We start from the raw sequence: 14,533 nt of genomic DNA, 5'->3' as shown, positions 1-14,533 counted from the left end.
GTTTTTCCAAGAGCTAACGCACTCGCCGCGGTCCCTATACAGTTAAAGGTCTTGAGATCTTTTTAAAATTTTTACAGACCACATTCTGTGGAAACGTGCATCGAAGTTGTTGGTCGGTTCCGTAGTGTTGCCCTTTCATCAACATGGCAACGAGACATCAGCAATGGTTGAACTCAATGCTCGGTTAAAAACGTTGTACGGTAGCTTCACGGTTTACTTATCAGTCGAGCCGTGCCCTGTTACTGTTCGCCATAGAACTCAGGTGGCACAGATCCGCCTCGCTTTAAAGCCACGTTGTAGCTCACTTGCTGTTGAGTTCTCTAGCCCAAAACGGGCACTGGACCCACTTGGAAACGACGGATGTCTCAGCTTGATTGTTGCATAGCTCTGTCAATCGATGCAAACCTGCTCTTAACTAGCGCAATAGGAGAGACGGTACCTTCTGTCCAGGCCTCGTTGCTTCGCCCCGTGAACCCTGGTTCACTGGCTGTTGTTAGTGGTAAGTTGTTCAGCTTGTGACCGACAAAGAAGATGAATGCAGTTAAAGCAGTTCCGAGGGGCACTAGTGAACTGTCCTTCTGGCAATTATTGTCGACTAAATTGGATTTTCCGCGGAATCAGGAAGAGCCAACAACTTTCCTGTCATATTGTTTCCATGAATTGGCAACATAGTCACCGAGTGCCGTTGACCTCCCAAACCACCTTCACTTCTGAAACATTAGCTGCAATAACTCTCCCAATATAAAGAACAACACAGAAAAAAAGCGTTCCTTCGCGTGTAACACGCTCTGGAGACGTGATACCGATCGCCGGCCGTAAAGGCGGCATGAGCAGAGAGAGCCAATGGCTGTGACGCAAGCACACGACTGTGGAGGTTCGCGGAAAATTGAGTTCCACTCCCCACAAAGTAGCTTTTAGAACAGCGAATAATCAAATGGCGAATGCCTTGTTGTTTGGGCAGACTGTGAATACGTACCGCCCCCAGTAGGCGCCCCTGTCGCTGCATGAAAACGGGTTTGAGAGACTCGTAACGGTTGTAGACGTTACAATGATCATCTGTAACTGTAGTAATCCGCGCTCCAGTAAAAGCGATATTTCACCAGGCTCATTACACTTTCAGCTCTCCACAGGGTCACAACCGCGCACGACACCAAGTGACTTTGTCGCTGGTTACTGGGCCGGTTTTTTGACACAGTCCTCGAGTGTTGCTGCTCGATTCTGACCGCGTTGCTGACAAACATTTCTCGCAGTGATGCGTAGCTCAAGGTAAAAAATCACAAGGTAGATATCGGCAAGGAATACCTGTAACCCACAACACTGGAGTAGTACAAACAGTATCACCACCTTCGATTCACCTTCTTGTTTTTCGGCGCCTGTTTTGCGGCGTAGTCTCGCAGGCGGCGTCCGTCGGACTAGGTGAGAGGGTCTGCTCGCTTGTTTTTTCCAGAGTACCATTAACAACCCTCAAGAATAGAATCTTGTTCGTGCAACGCGGCCCTCAGAGGTCATGACTGCACTCTATGCACGGAAGATGCCTTGCGGACAGCTAGTATTACACGGGGGTCAATTAACTAGGGTCATACCGTGAAACATCTGTTACAGTACACTTTACAACCGATCCTGTGAGTCCGTACATTCCCTCATGCTGTGTTTTTCTATCTCGTCAGAAGCCGATAAAAATGCTGACACCACCCTCTATGGAGGTGATACCGCATGCTCATGTGGCAAGCCCGGCATGACCGCTCAGCCACGCTATGAACGCGGAAGATGCCACATGTTGCAGCACGCATGCAATTGTGGTAAACACTCGGTGACGGGATTCTGCATATCAACACGTTTGATACCTGAACACATCTGCAACCGCTGCATGCAGTGGAGTTTTGTATCCTCACCCCTCTGTGCTGTGCAGCTCGGCAGCTTACTATTTTCGAAATGTCATCAATGGGTCCACCACTTTGTCGCTTGCGTTACCCTGTAGAACACTGACATCGCCAACAAATCTATTTCGACCTTCAGTAAGTGGCTCGGGATACCAGAAATAAAAAAAATGCTCGTACTCACACTCCGGGTCCTCAGAGTGGATCCTGCGACTGTAGAAAGGGACATGAGACTGCATGTGTGAGTCAAGATGAATTTGCCTCCGCTGCAGAGAAAAAGATAAACGTCAGAGGTTCCCACCGACATCTTAGTTTGATTCTCATCGAAAGAGAAGTTGAAGGCACCCATGTACGATTGTTGCGCCGCTGCAGGTCCGAGACTAGGAAGAGACCGACCCTGGGTGGGGTAATGTCGTGGTGCGCCACTGCTCCAGAAACTCGAGCTGGACAGCGACGGGGCGGAATGCCTAGGCGGAGGAAAGAGAGGTAGACAGCATGCGAGCGTGGCGCATGAGTGCGACTGGCACGCGGAAAACGGCGTTCTTTTTCAGCACACAGCAGTACCGCTCGTGAAAACCCCTGTGCTTTGTTTTCTACTAAACGTTGGAGACCCTTGTGGGTTTTTCGTTGACGCAAAACGCAATTTCAAAGCTGGTGTGGTTCCGCAAGTCCGCTAACATCGTTCGCTTCAGCCATTATCCGCGCCTTTTCCGTGTTGGCGACTGTTTTTCATCGACACAATGTCGGACGACAAGAAGGACGATGCTGGGGAAAAGGAGCATATGCAACTGAAGGTTCGCTCACCCGTAAGTGGCTCGTTTTCCTGATCCATAACGAGTTTACGGCGAATCTCCGTTTGTACACCATCCTGGCAGTGGGTAACGTGGTCAAAAGGAATGTTCCCTTGCCCATTGTTCTGAGTTACCTGAATTGCGGGGGAGCGTGTATCTTACCTTGAACACCGCCTGTGCATGTGTAGCAACACACAGCTGGAGTGAATTTGTTGCTTCATAGAAGAATCTGCATAGAAACACGTACACGGAGGACTGGCCCTTTGCATTACCAGTATTTGAGACCAATATCCTCGCTGGTTTCGGCCTTGTTCCTGTATACTTTGGTGAAGTGATACTGTGGAACGTATCCAGATTCATGTCGTGATAAAGGACACGCTCGAGTTCTGCATAAACGTTTGTTTGCTCAAGGAGCGTCCGGGCCGTCTTGATTTTTTTTATGTCATTTGAAAGAGAACTTTGTCACGTGTAAGCTTTGGCTACGGCTGTGAGTCGTATCCATCCAAGGTGGACGTCACAGCTGATGAATCATGAATCTTGTCAGAATGGCTTGGGACAGAAGAGGGTTTTCCTTGCTCAGTGGCTGTTCTGCTGTGCTCCCTTTTTGCTTGTATGCAGGATGGCAGTGAGGTGTACTTCAAAATCAAGAAGAAGACCAAACTTGAGAAACTTATGCAGGCGTACTGCAATCGTCTAGGCCAGCACATGGACGCTGTGAGGTTTCTTTTCGATGGAGAGCGTGTAAAACCGGAGAAAACGCCCCTAGATATGGGCATCGAGGACGGAGATGTTATTGATGCTATGGTTCAACAGACGGGGGGCGCATGACGTGCTGAGGTTGTTTTTGCTGCGTACATGAATCTTTCCAGTATAAAGGACTATTGCGACGTCGTCTGTTTGAGGTCTTGTCGAGCTCGGAGAAGTCCTAGGTGCCTGTTTTCTGCTTATCTAATACTGACTCGAGTCTCCATGCTAAATTTTTCTTTGCTTTAATTATCCGGCTTCTCTCTCGATGAAGAGAGCCAGAGGGGTTACCCGACCTCATCCAAAGGCGTCCCGTGTCTCGAGATTTCCACTACCCGGAGTCATTCGCCACCTATGGTGCTGTTGAGAAGCAATGCCATTTAGTTTCGAGATTTACCCGGCAACTCTGTGTAGTCAATGGGAACCTGGAAAGAAAGATATTCCCTCTTTTTTCCACGGACTAGCGGCCCAGTGTTCCTTGATTAGATGCCGAAGTGCTGTCGCCTGCCTTCTCTCCAGCTGTCATTACACGACGGTCTGGATACCAGAGTCATAAATTATCCACAAAATCATTTTCAAGGAACTGAAGACTGCTTCGTGTGCGTTACCAAAAAAACAACGTTGAGGCTGAAGTCAACGCAGCTATTGTCATTCCGAAAGCGTTTTACCTTACTGCATATCACTCGGTGCGTGCACCTGCTCCCGTACGCCCCCATGTTCCAGAGATTTTGCTTCTACTTGGAAATGCCAGAACTATTGACCCCGTCTTTCCTCGGGAATCGTTTACGGATTTTAGTTGGTTTGTGACCGACTTTTTGTTCATGCACGAAGCTCATGTCACAGGGTTGAAAGAGACCAGGCGACCAGTAAAGAGGTCGAGACAACAGACATGTTGGTACAGATATATTGACACTGAATACATCGAAAAAATGCGCACTGCGGAGACCAGGACATGCAGTGAAACGATTTGAGCTGCACACTTGCTTCTTGCACACGGCAACACGGCCACCTCCCTGTGGGTTTATTGTCGAGTTTTGAATCGTCTACGTTGCTGCTACGCCAGCGTAGTGAGGCTAAGATGTCTGTTTAGAAATATGAATCTAGACTCATAACAGAAGTGTGTCACGGACGCATAGGAACGTTGTCATCAAGTCGCCACTACCGGCAGCTTATACCCTCTTGAGCTTAGAGTCGGGCAAAATCTCCATCTTGCTGCAGAGCCTCTGCCGTGAGTGCAGCGAATGTGAAGCAAGTACACCAGCACAGATCTGTGTCGACGGAGACCAACTGTACTGAACACGCATTCGTTTGCCTCTAAGACGCACAGTCATGTTCTGAATAATTTGGTGTCTTCGCATCTTCGCTTTTTCGACCGAACGTAGCACAAAAAACTGCCTCAATAGAAAACTGTCAGGTACCGTGCGTTGCAATTTGGCAGGTTTATGCAGAGAATTGAAACTGTGACAGGAGTGCAGAATACAGCTGTGAACAATCCGTGATTCTTGAAGATGGACTACGATGCTGTTACACAAGGCGTGATGACAATTTTGTGATAACCTCCAACAGTCCCGTGGATCCGGTAAACAAACACATTGAAGATCTAATACGTTTCATCGTTATTGATATTTTATTGACATGTTGATAACATGAATGCTAACAAACCTGCTTCGGATGGAATTACTTTTAACACCGTATATTATGCTAGCAAATAGCATTCAGGTACGTTATAAATAGATAGCTGTGATGTTGAGGAATTTTCGCCAGCATCATCCATTCGTGATCTGGATTTGTGGAGAGTAGTTTGTAAACTTGCGCTGAGTTTGTACGATGCGTCTATCACCTCCAAAATTCAGACAAATGCTCGTAGTAAGCTGACTTCTCTGACAGTCACCGGTGTCTGCTCATCTTGTTATGCCGAGGTAGCCTGTTCTGTCCACTTGTGCGCTCTTTCGCACGCGCAGGAAATATTAGAGACTTACAAAAGCAACACGCCTGGGTTAGGATGCCTCTGCAAAAGCATCACTATAGACGTCACTGTATGGTACACCTGATTTTGACAATTAGTTCCAAATTAGTTTGTCAGGGATGCAGTAAACTCCAGAAAGAACACAACGAAATAGAGCCAAAGACAACCAAAGTGACGTCTGAGACAGACTCAGTAAGATGGTAACGCACCTTGATAGGCTTAGGAAACGAGATATTCGAAAACGCTGTGTCTATTTCTTCTTCATGAAATCATAGTACTGGGCGTTTTCCTTCCTGGATCTCTCCAGGTCCGCATTCGCACTCAAAGCGAAGTAACATGTGTTGCAAATTATTTTCAGACCTGCATACATAGGCATCAGAATGCAGGGGATGTGATGGGACTGTCGAACGACCTGATGATCACAGACAAACTATGGTGAAGCAGTGATCCTTTCTTCTCGGCACCCGCGTGCTGCGAACATACTGTTGCCTTCCTACAACAAACCAGATAAACGTTTTCAAGCTCAGTGATTTGTTTATTTCCTCTCCGCAGACACATGCCAAAGTGTGAGGAATCGCTTGCCGGTCTTGATTCAACGTTTCCGCTGGAGAGTTCTCGTACCTTTAGGACTGTTCCACATGACTTTGACCGTCGTCGTCTTTGGTTTGTCGCACCTCCAGCACCTGAAAACATGCATCGATGGGCACCTTATGCCTAACCTGCGACGACTACGACGGGAATCTGTGTCAAGCAAATAAGCGAACGTATACCCGTGTAACGCGGATATCTGTGTATGGCTGTAACAGTTACAGCTGGCCGGTTGGGCTTCCCAAGCTCCTGCGTTTCTGAAACTCCAGTAAACGTCATCACAGTAGTCACAATACGCCACTCGGCGTTCGACAACAGTGAACCACGATGTGGCGCTGTAAACCACGTGAAAACACACATAGATACGCATTGCTACATTAATACTTGTGAGGGTGCAAATTCCAGAGGACTACGGGGAAAATCCCGCGAGGTGCATCTAACACTTTCACGGTGTTTTTAACTAGAGCGGCGTGGGAATTCGTCATTTCCTGTTAGCTCTATTCCAACTAGAAAAGGCAATCCTTCAACAACCACCGTTCCAGTTAATGACCGTAGACGGCCGAAACCTGACTGCGCTCACGAACTACTCGCACATTCCCTTTCTGCGAAAATCACGTTAGGTGGGCAACAGCTAAATTCGTAACGGTACGAGGTAAGAACCACAAACGTTTCTCTCTCCCCAACAAGATTTCAGAGAAGCTGGAAATATCTGTGAGTTGCTAAATCGGATAAACAGGGAGCGGGCGGATTCTCACATGTAGTACTGCGTCTGGTTGTACTTTTTGCAGCTGCAGTCTTTTGCGTCGAATTCCACATCCAGATCCTTTCTCGGGCACGGATCGAACTTCTTTAGCTGCTTCACGACCTTGTTGCGTTCTCTTGATGTGGTCGCGGAGTTGAGAAGATCAATTAGATCGCACTTTTTGGCGCCGCAGTACTTGACCATCGTTGCGAAGTTGGAGGAAGTTCGACGATCTACTATCGCGCGGCTTTCTCAGAAACAGCGGCCGGTCCACAAGAGAGGGGAACGGAATGCTTCAGAAGCGACGCTGCCGAGTGAAGCGTGTATAAGCGGTAAACACAGCTGAAAGAAAACTGGTCGACAGCACAGCAAACTGGACTCGTTTCGCCGACAGGGCGACTCCACCCAGTGCTCAGTAATTCGTCGACTATACACGCGAGAAACTGAACCAGGGAAGTAAATCTGAATGTGGACTTCTTGCCTGCAAATAGTTGCTCTGTCTGTCACAGGGCCAGGGCTGAGCGTGGAGTTCGAGTATCAGACGGAAAACGGAAGAAGACGGAGACAGAATACGGCGAAGCCAACTTCTCGAGTAGGCCACCGACAGTTGCTGACGCGGAGCACACACTTCCCAAACTTGTCTAGCGTCAAACAGTCTCTTCAGCACGGGACCCGGAAAACCTCTTTCGATCGCTTCTTTGTGCAGATGAATTTCTGCTGGAATACGCCGCTGCCAGCGTTTCCCGCCAAAGTACTCTTTCGCTGCTACCGACAGGCCGTGATATCCGCTGCAACTTTACGCACATCGTAGGAGGTCTCCTTTCGTGTCAAGCGTCAACCGTCGTCGATACGGTGCATGTTGCTCGACACGGAGTGCGCAACGGTTGAGTGAGCCGTTGGCTGATGGGCGCGGGAGCGAAACCCGTGCAGTCATCGTCGGGAGATGTAGGAAACATCTTGAGTGTTTGAGGCTAAGTGGAGACCTTGGCGACAGCTCGAGATGAAAAGACCTGCAATTCGAGAAAGCTCTGAATAGCCTCCAGTGCCTCTAGCTTGCTCACTAGGGGGTTTCCTTGTGTATGTAGCAAGCGGACCGGATGCTGCCTAAAACGACTTGAATGTGTGGTCAGAACGACCACGTCTCCTGAAACGTTGCTGTTGATTACGATAGGCGTCAACACGACACTGCCGAGTACGGGAGGTCCTTCTGTGAAGAACTCCTGGTGCCGATCGAGTCGCGTGCCATTCCATACCAATTTCTCCTTGTAGTCTGCGATTCCAAATGCCTTCGGAATCAAACATATATCATTCTTTTCCGACGGAACTGTCTGCTTTCCTTCTTCAGCGAATGCTGTGCTCCTTAGTCACAAATTTAAAGTGAACTAAACCGGGCACTGGACGTCTGTGACATGAGCTAACGCCATGATGAAGACGCTGGCTTTCCTTCTTCAGCTCCTCAGCGGAGCCAACCTCCTTCTGCATGATGGCCACATTGCCACCGTGTTGTGTTCGCAGTCTCCGCCAGCAGCCGTCTCCACCACACCAGTTCTCTTGCAGAATGCGCCTGATGTCGAAGAACAAGTGTCTATTCATGAAGGGCCCTTGCTTTCCCGGGCCCGGGACACCTTGCGGTAAGCTGCGAAACGTCGATGTTCCTGTAGAGATCGGGGCATGTGCTTTGCCGGAAAGGTTACGAGACAGTTATATCGAAATTCCATAAATATTTGCTCTTTTTTTCGTAAACTCTTCCTTCCCCTTAAATGTGAGATGGACCATCAAGCCTCTCAACAATATCTGGGGTTAGGGGCATTCGATACTAAACTCTATACAAACGATTACTTGCTCGGACAGTATGTGATGCTGCCTCTGGCACCTCCCTTAGACTGTGCATATTCTCTAAAAAATGCCACCCCAAAGTGACCAATGTTGCGACTGGTGAGACGTCCCATCTTCCCTTCGAAATCTAAACAGACTCTCAAGTATCCCCGCCCTGCCATCCCGCCCTACTTATTAGCATCGTTAAGTTGCCATACGAAATACATGCGCGCATGCAGACACTTCTCCCGTCTGTCTCTGTGGCAGTTACTCACTCTTCACTTGTGAATACTTTGCTTCCACCATTCCACATATGTTCCTTCCTAAATTCAGTTGAATTGAAAGTGCCATGTACACGTCGACTGCCGCGTGTCGCCGAGCCCGAAGCATGTCAGTAGATTTCTCCGCAAGAGTTAGAGGCGTTCTCCGTAAAGCACTGCTCTTTCTACCTCCAGTTGCTTTTGATACGACCTGACGCCTACACTTGCTCGTGCTGGCCGGCGGCTGCACAAACATAGCTCCGCGCGAGAAAACGATCTGGAACTTCGATGCTTCTTTTACTCTGTGCAGAAACGTATGGAAGAGTCGCGTCTCCAAACTGCCAAGGGCTAAGCTTGTGACAGTGGCTGCCGTCTTCGTCGCGGTAGCTGCTGCCCTCGCGTCCTGGATCCGTCGATGTGCTGGCACTCGTTCTCGACTGGCGACTGTCCGTGAAAGCACAAACTTGCGGCGCCTTATGGCTAGTGGCGGGAGTGGCGAAGGGCCAGGTGACGGAGAAGACGACGAATGCGTAAGTCCTCTTCAGCAGGTCAAAGCGATTCTACTGATTTTACTATTAGTTTCACTGTCCGGCCACCCCATGGCTGAAGCAAACATCTGAAGGGCGACATGGCTGATTTCAGAGTCCCTGCTGGTGTCTTCGTTTTCGGTGAGGACAGTACGTAGTGACAGGTGCTCCGAACACGACGCGCTGGGTTGTTGATAAGCAAATACCAGAGGGGGGCTCAAGGTACGCGCAATCTGGACATCACTTGCATCCAAACACGCACGTTATAATGCGTCATGGCTTCGTAGGCGGTAAGATCCAGTCGCACCGTTATAGAATGTGGAGAAGCCAGTGTCACCTGTGCAGGGACATGGGGAACATCTCATACTGTTGCGGGCCCTCAGTGGGCTGAATGCCGGGTCAGCTTCTCAGTCGGTTGTGCTCTCGTCAAGAACCGGCTATCTGGAATTGAGCACCCCTTCGAAACGCTGACGGAGTGGTTACCCTTCTTCGTAGCGCCGACGAACCATGCGTCTCCAGGTGCCTGTGAGTGCATTTAAATTAGAAGCTCAGGCGAAGAGCAATGGTCTGTGAATGTGTCCGTACAGAGTGCTGCGCCGGAGACCAGCGGTCTTTGGTTGTTCTATGTCTTCCTCAGCCAGGAGGGAAAGTACGTCTGTGTTCTCACACCGAAGAGGCATCGGCTGACTACATACCGGCGCAGCAGAGCTTAAGAAATACCGACGATGGCGCATGATGGGCTTTTCAACCGAACGAACGTAGTACTGCTGTCTTGGCACAGAGATATCCCTACGTTCAGCTTCATGACCTTTGTCAATACGTGCAACCGCCGAGGTAGATTGTTAGCCTCTTTGGACTGCCTCCCTTGTGGGGTGTCCACCAACCTCTCGACACAGAGTAAACAACGTTCTTGTAAAAATGACGGCCATTTTGTCCACCTGCAAACTACGTTTGAGGTTGCCACTTTCGTGGTGCACTGCGATCCTACGAGAATTTCGCTTTTCTGGAATATAGATTCCAAGGGAACTGAAAGGGGTGATAAGGCGTTACACGTGACCTCCGCATATTGAAGCACTCTGGGTTTACTTGTTTGCCACCATGGCAGAAAGTGAGTTCCGTTATTTTGGACGAGGGTTACCTACGGGGGTGCGCAGCGACAGACGAACATTCACGATACTGCCTCGCTTGAGTGCCTGACCGTCCTGTAACATTCGAGAGTGTACCAAGGATTACTCTACACAGTTGCTGTCGTCTTTCGCAGCGAATGCGGCACTTGACTTGTGTTTCAAGTGAGCGACCGTGTTTCTACATTTCATCCGTATCAAGCAAGTAAGTCAGCGAGGTCTGATGACTTGCTGCACACCGGCGTGAGCGATGGAAGCTTCCATCAGCTGTCAAAAGCCCGTTGCCGGAATGGTAGGTCTCTGCACCGTCAGTAGTGGCGTGTGGTGTTCATTGCGTCTTGCTCTCACCACACGACGCCGTTTGCATGCATCATGGGATGTGTTTTTGAGATGGCCCTCCCATTTGAGAATGCACAAGCATCCCTTTCCATCGCACCACTTGCAAACCGAATCTGTGCTAGTGGAGATAAGGCGCCGCAACTGTGTGTGATGTTTGGAGGTACTATTTGCTGGCACTTACATCGGTTGCAACCCCTCGCTTCTCGACGCGTTAACGATTCTTGGGCGGCAAATCGTCTGTGGGGCAACCTGCAAAAGCAGATGTGTATCGTTGGTAATGATGTGCCGCTGGGGGCGCACCCACTGCCGATATCGACATTCAACAGAAGGTAATGTCTTGAGATTTTGGAAAACACTTGAGCGCTGTAATTACGTTGTCGCTCCGCCTGTCCCACTGGTAGACTTCACTGGCAGTGGTGAGGCCTATCGACCCTCTACTAGTAGGACGCTGACACATACACGCGGAGGTTATGGTGTTTCTAAAGACGCTTCTATTTTATATAGGGTGCTATTTGGCCTCAACAGTAGGCGCCAGGTGAAGCTTGGTCAAGGCCATACTCGTTGCTCAGATTGCTACTGATGACTCACGAATGCCAATTAATTCTTTCAGATGGTAGGCTGGCCGTCTAAGCAAGGCATATGTTTCAGCAAGTAACAAAAACATTTTTCCGCCCTGCCATATGCCGCTTCACCGGTTGTATGGTGGGACAGAGATAGCGTCACTAGTTTATGACGTACCGGAAGGGGGCCGTACTGGAGGCTTCCTGTAATCGGGGATGCGAGACACATACCCTACGTCACCAAGACGTATGCAACCCGAGATGATAAAAAACACACGAGAACGGCTTTCCGATCGATCTACCGCCTCCTATTTCGTGATATTTCCTTTCAAGGGGATCCGGAAATTACCCGTGCCGCCGCTGGACAACGTAGACTCGTGCAGGCTGGTCTCCACTTCGTTCCCGATTTAGAACAGACCTCGTCGTGTTCCTCGTGATTGGCAAGCACTGGTGTGACTCATGTGTCGTGTGTATATGTCCCACTGTGCCACAAATTGTTCACCGCCTGGTTTCGTTTTACATGGGATTCCTGTTTCATCAGGAAGAAGTATGTGCCCAAATTTTGGGCTGGAAGCACAACGGGCCGCTCACTTGGCGGCATCGCAACCCGGTGCAGCTTCTTTGTAGTGCGAGCGTTCGATTCACATCACTGGAGCAGCTCAAGATTCACCGCGGCTCGCGGAGCCCGATTGGTTATTGTTTTCGCAGTGGTGGAATACGTAGATAGCGCTGTATCTGTTGAATGACGTTTCTACAAACAACACTGGGCACTGCCGCGGCGTGAAAGGCAGCATGATGCATGTAGTTTCATTTTGCTTCGTCAAAATGACATAAACCATAGTGCATATACACGAACATGCAAGTACGCGAGTATCTCTGATGAAGACGGTTAACAGCGAATTGCTGAATAACAGATACTATGTGTAGACCCTGCGGTGCCCACTGGTATGCTCTGAATAATCACCGAACATTTCATCTCATGCTGTGAGGACGGGAAGAAGGCGGAGCTGGACGGAGCAAGCCTAGTGGTGATTGGACACAAGTGACACTGCAAAATTAGGTAACAAGACATATGCGCGACTGATCTAGTGGACAGGACGGAGGTCATGACCAGGCAGGAATAGGTTCTGCTTTTCTCGGATGTGGGCACCACTCAAACGTGCTCAAAGCAGTCGTAAACACAAGCCGAAGCAGACGTCACTCCCCTCGAGTATCAGTCGACCCTCAACGAACAGCTGTTCCGGAGTGCGTACTGACGGACAAGCGAGTCGTGTGGATCTCACCGTGGTACGCCTGAAAACAGCGACAAGTGGATGATGCTTCATGTGGAGAAAGCAGCTGCCGCTGGGTGGGAGGGTGTCAATTGTATGGTGATTTACGAGTTCCCCGACGTGTTTCATCGACTGTCACCCGTACGTTATTGACGGCGGTAAACCGATTCTCTTCATTGGTGGGACTATGGCCGTCGAAGTTGAAATTTCCAATCGGTGACAGACATCGGGCTTCCATCTCGTCTCCCGAGCCCCTATCAGGGTGAGGAAGCTTTGGCAGAAGCTGTCGATAGTCAGGCTATGAGGTACAGACACTGATGCAATTTATGAGTGAACATCAAACCCTCGGTCGGCGCCGTCGCTGCAGAGGCAGTTGGTGAAGGTTGAAGTGCTTGCAGAGAAACGGTTTCGCATTGAGAAGTTGGACGGTTTGTGTGAGACGGGCGGGCAAAGCCGGAGCGAGACGCGGAAACAAGGCTGAGGCGATGTCTTGCATGTGCGTGTTGCTCGGGGGGCTAGGTAGACGGTTGCGAAATGACTGGCGTAACGGCCACTGTGATGTGTTGCTCCAGCCTGCCGAGGTACGTCGGAGACAGGGGTAAAGGGAGCGGCCTTCTGCGGGCCGACGCAGGTTGGTGCCGGATTTTCTAATCCGACTCGATGACGGTGGCTTGTGTGTCTATCGACGGTGGCCAGTAGGACGCGGAGGATTCGGACGGGGCCGTCGCTGCAGAGGCAGTTGGTGAAGGTTGAAGTGCTTGCAGAGAAACGGTTTCGCATTGAGAAGTTGGACGGTTTGTGTGAGACAGGCGGGCAAAGCCGGAGCGAGACGCGGAAACAAGGCTGAGGCGATGTCTTGCATGTGCGTGTTGCTCGGGGGGCTAGGTAGACGGTTGCGAAATGACTGGCGTAACGGCCACTGTGATGTGTTGCTCCAGCCTGCCGAGGTACGTCGGAGACAGGGGTAAAGGGAGCGGCCTTCTGCGGGCCGACGCAGGTTGGTGCCGGATTTTCTAATCCGACTCGATGACGGTGGCTTGTGTGTCTATCGACGGTGGCCAGTAGGACGCGGAGGATTCGGACGGGGCCGTCGCTGCAGAGGCAGTTGGTGAAGGTTGAAGTGCTTGCAGAGAAACGGTTTCGCATTGAGAAGTTGGACGGTTTGTGTGAGACGGGCGGGCAAAGCCGGAGCGAGACGCGGAAACAAGGCTGAGGCGATGTCTTGCATGTGCGTGTTGCTCGGGGGGCTAGGTAGACGGTTGCGAAATGACTGGCGTAACGGCCACTGTGATGTGTTGCTCCAGCCTGCCGAGGTACGTCGGAGACAGGGGTAAAGGGAGCGGCCTTCTGCGGGCCGACGCAGGTTGGTGCCGGATTTTCTAATCCGACTCGATGACGGTGGCTTGTGTGTCTATCGACGGTGGCCAGTAGGACGCGGAGGATTCGGACGGGGCCGTCGCTGCAGAGGCAGTTGGTGAAGGTTGAAGTGCTTGCAGAGAAACGGTTTCGCATTGAGAAGTTGGACGGTTTGTGTGAGACGGGCGGGCAAAGCCGGAGCGAGACGCGGAAACAAGGCTGAGGCGATGTCTTGCATGTGCGTGTTGCTCGGGGGGCTAGGTAGACGGTTGCGAAATGACTGGCGTAACGGCCACTGTGATGTGTTGCTCCAGCCTGCCGAGGTACGTCGGAGACAGGGGTAAAGGGAGCGGCCTTCTGCGGGCCGACGCAGGTTGGTGCCGGATTTTCTAATCCGACTCGATGACGGTGGCTTGTGTGTCTATCGATGGTGGCCAGTAGGACGCGGAGGATTCGGACGGGGCCGTCGCTGCAGAGGCAGTTGGTGAAGGTTGAAGTGCTTGCAGAGAAACGGTTTCGCATTGAGAAGTTGGACGGTTTGTGTGAGACGGGCGGGCAAAGCCGGAGCGAGAC

General features: G+C 50.6%; 3 protein-coding genes across 3 annotated transcripts; 2 read left to right on the top strand and 1 right to left on the bottom strand.

Annotated features, from left to right (window-relative positions):
• Positions 1–2,617: 2,617 nt before the first annotated feature.
• TGME49_266460 (small ubiquitin family modifier, putative) lies at positions 2,618–3,496 on the top strand (the record flags this gene model as incomplete). The annotated part of the gene is made up of 2 exons (XM_002368694.2): positions 2,618–2,683; positions 3,287–3,496. 2 exons carry the CDS (start codon positions 2,618–2,620, stop codon positions 3,494–3,496), a joined length of 276 nt encoding a protein of 91 aa, XP_002368735.1.
• Positions 3,497–5,394: 1,898 nt separating this feature from the next.
• TGME49_266470 (hypothetical protein) lies at positions 5,395–7,432 on the bottom strand. The gene is made up of 3 exons (XM_002368695.2): positions 6,722–7,432; positions 6,000–6,061; positions 5,395–5,738 (listed from the first exon to the last, which is right to left on the bottom strand). Exons 1-3 carry the CDS (start codon positions 6,910–6,912, stop codon positions 5,629–5,631), a joined length of 363 nt encoding a protein of 120 aa, XP_002368736.1. The 5' UTR covers positions 6,913–7,432; the 3' UTR covers positions 5,395–5,628.
• Positions 7,433–7,608: 176 nt separating this feature from the next.
• On the top strand, positions 7,609–11,548 carry TGME49_266480 (hypothetical protein). Its single transcript, XM_018781430.1, has 4 exons — positions 7,609–8,339; positions 9,094–9,313; positions 9,898–9,959; positions 10,637–11,548. The coding sequence occupies exons 1-4, from the start codon at positions 8,131–8,133 to the stop codon at positions 10,641–10,643; spliced, it is 498 nt and encodes a 165-aa protein (XP_018636271.1). The 5' UTR covers positions 7,609–8,130; the 3' UTR covers positions 10,644–11,548.
• Positions 11,549–14,533: the final 2,985 nt, after the last annotated feature.

Source organism: Toxoplasma gondii, chromosome IX, assembly GCF_000006565.2.
Source record: "Toxoplasma gondii ME49 chromosome IX, whole genome shotgun sequence".
In the NCBI taxonomy this organism is placed as follows: Eukaryota; Apicomplexa; class Conoidasida; order Eucoccidiorida; family Sarcocystidae; genus Toxoplasma; species Toxoplasma gondii.
This window is presented reverse-complemented; position numbering and strand designations above follow the sequence as displayed.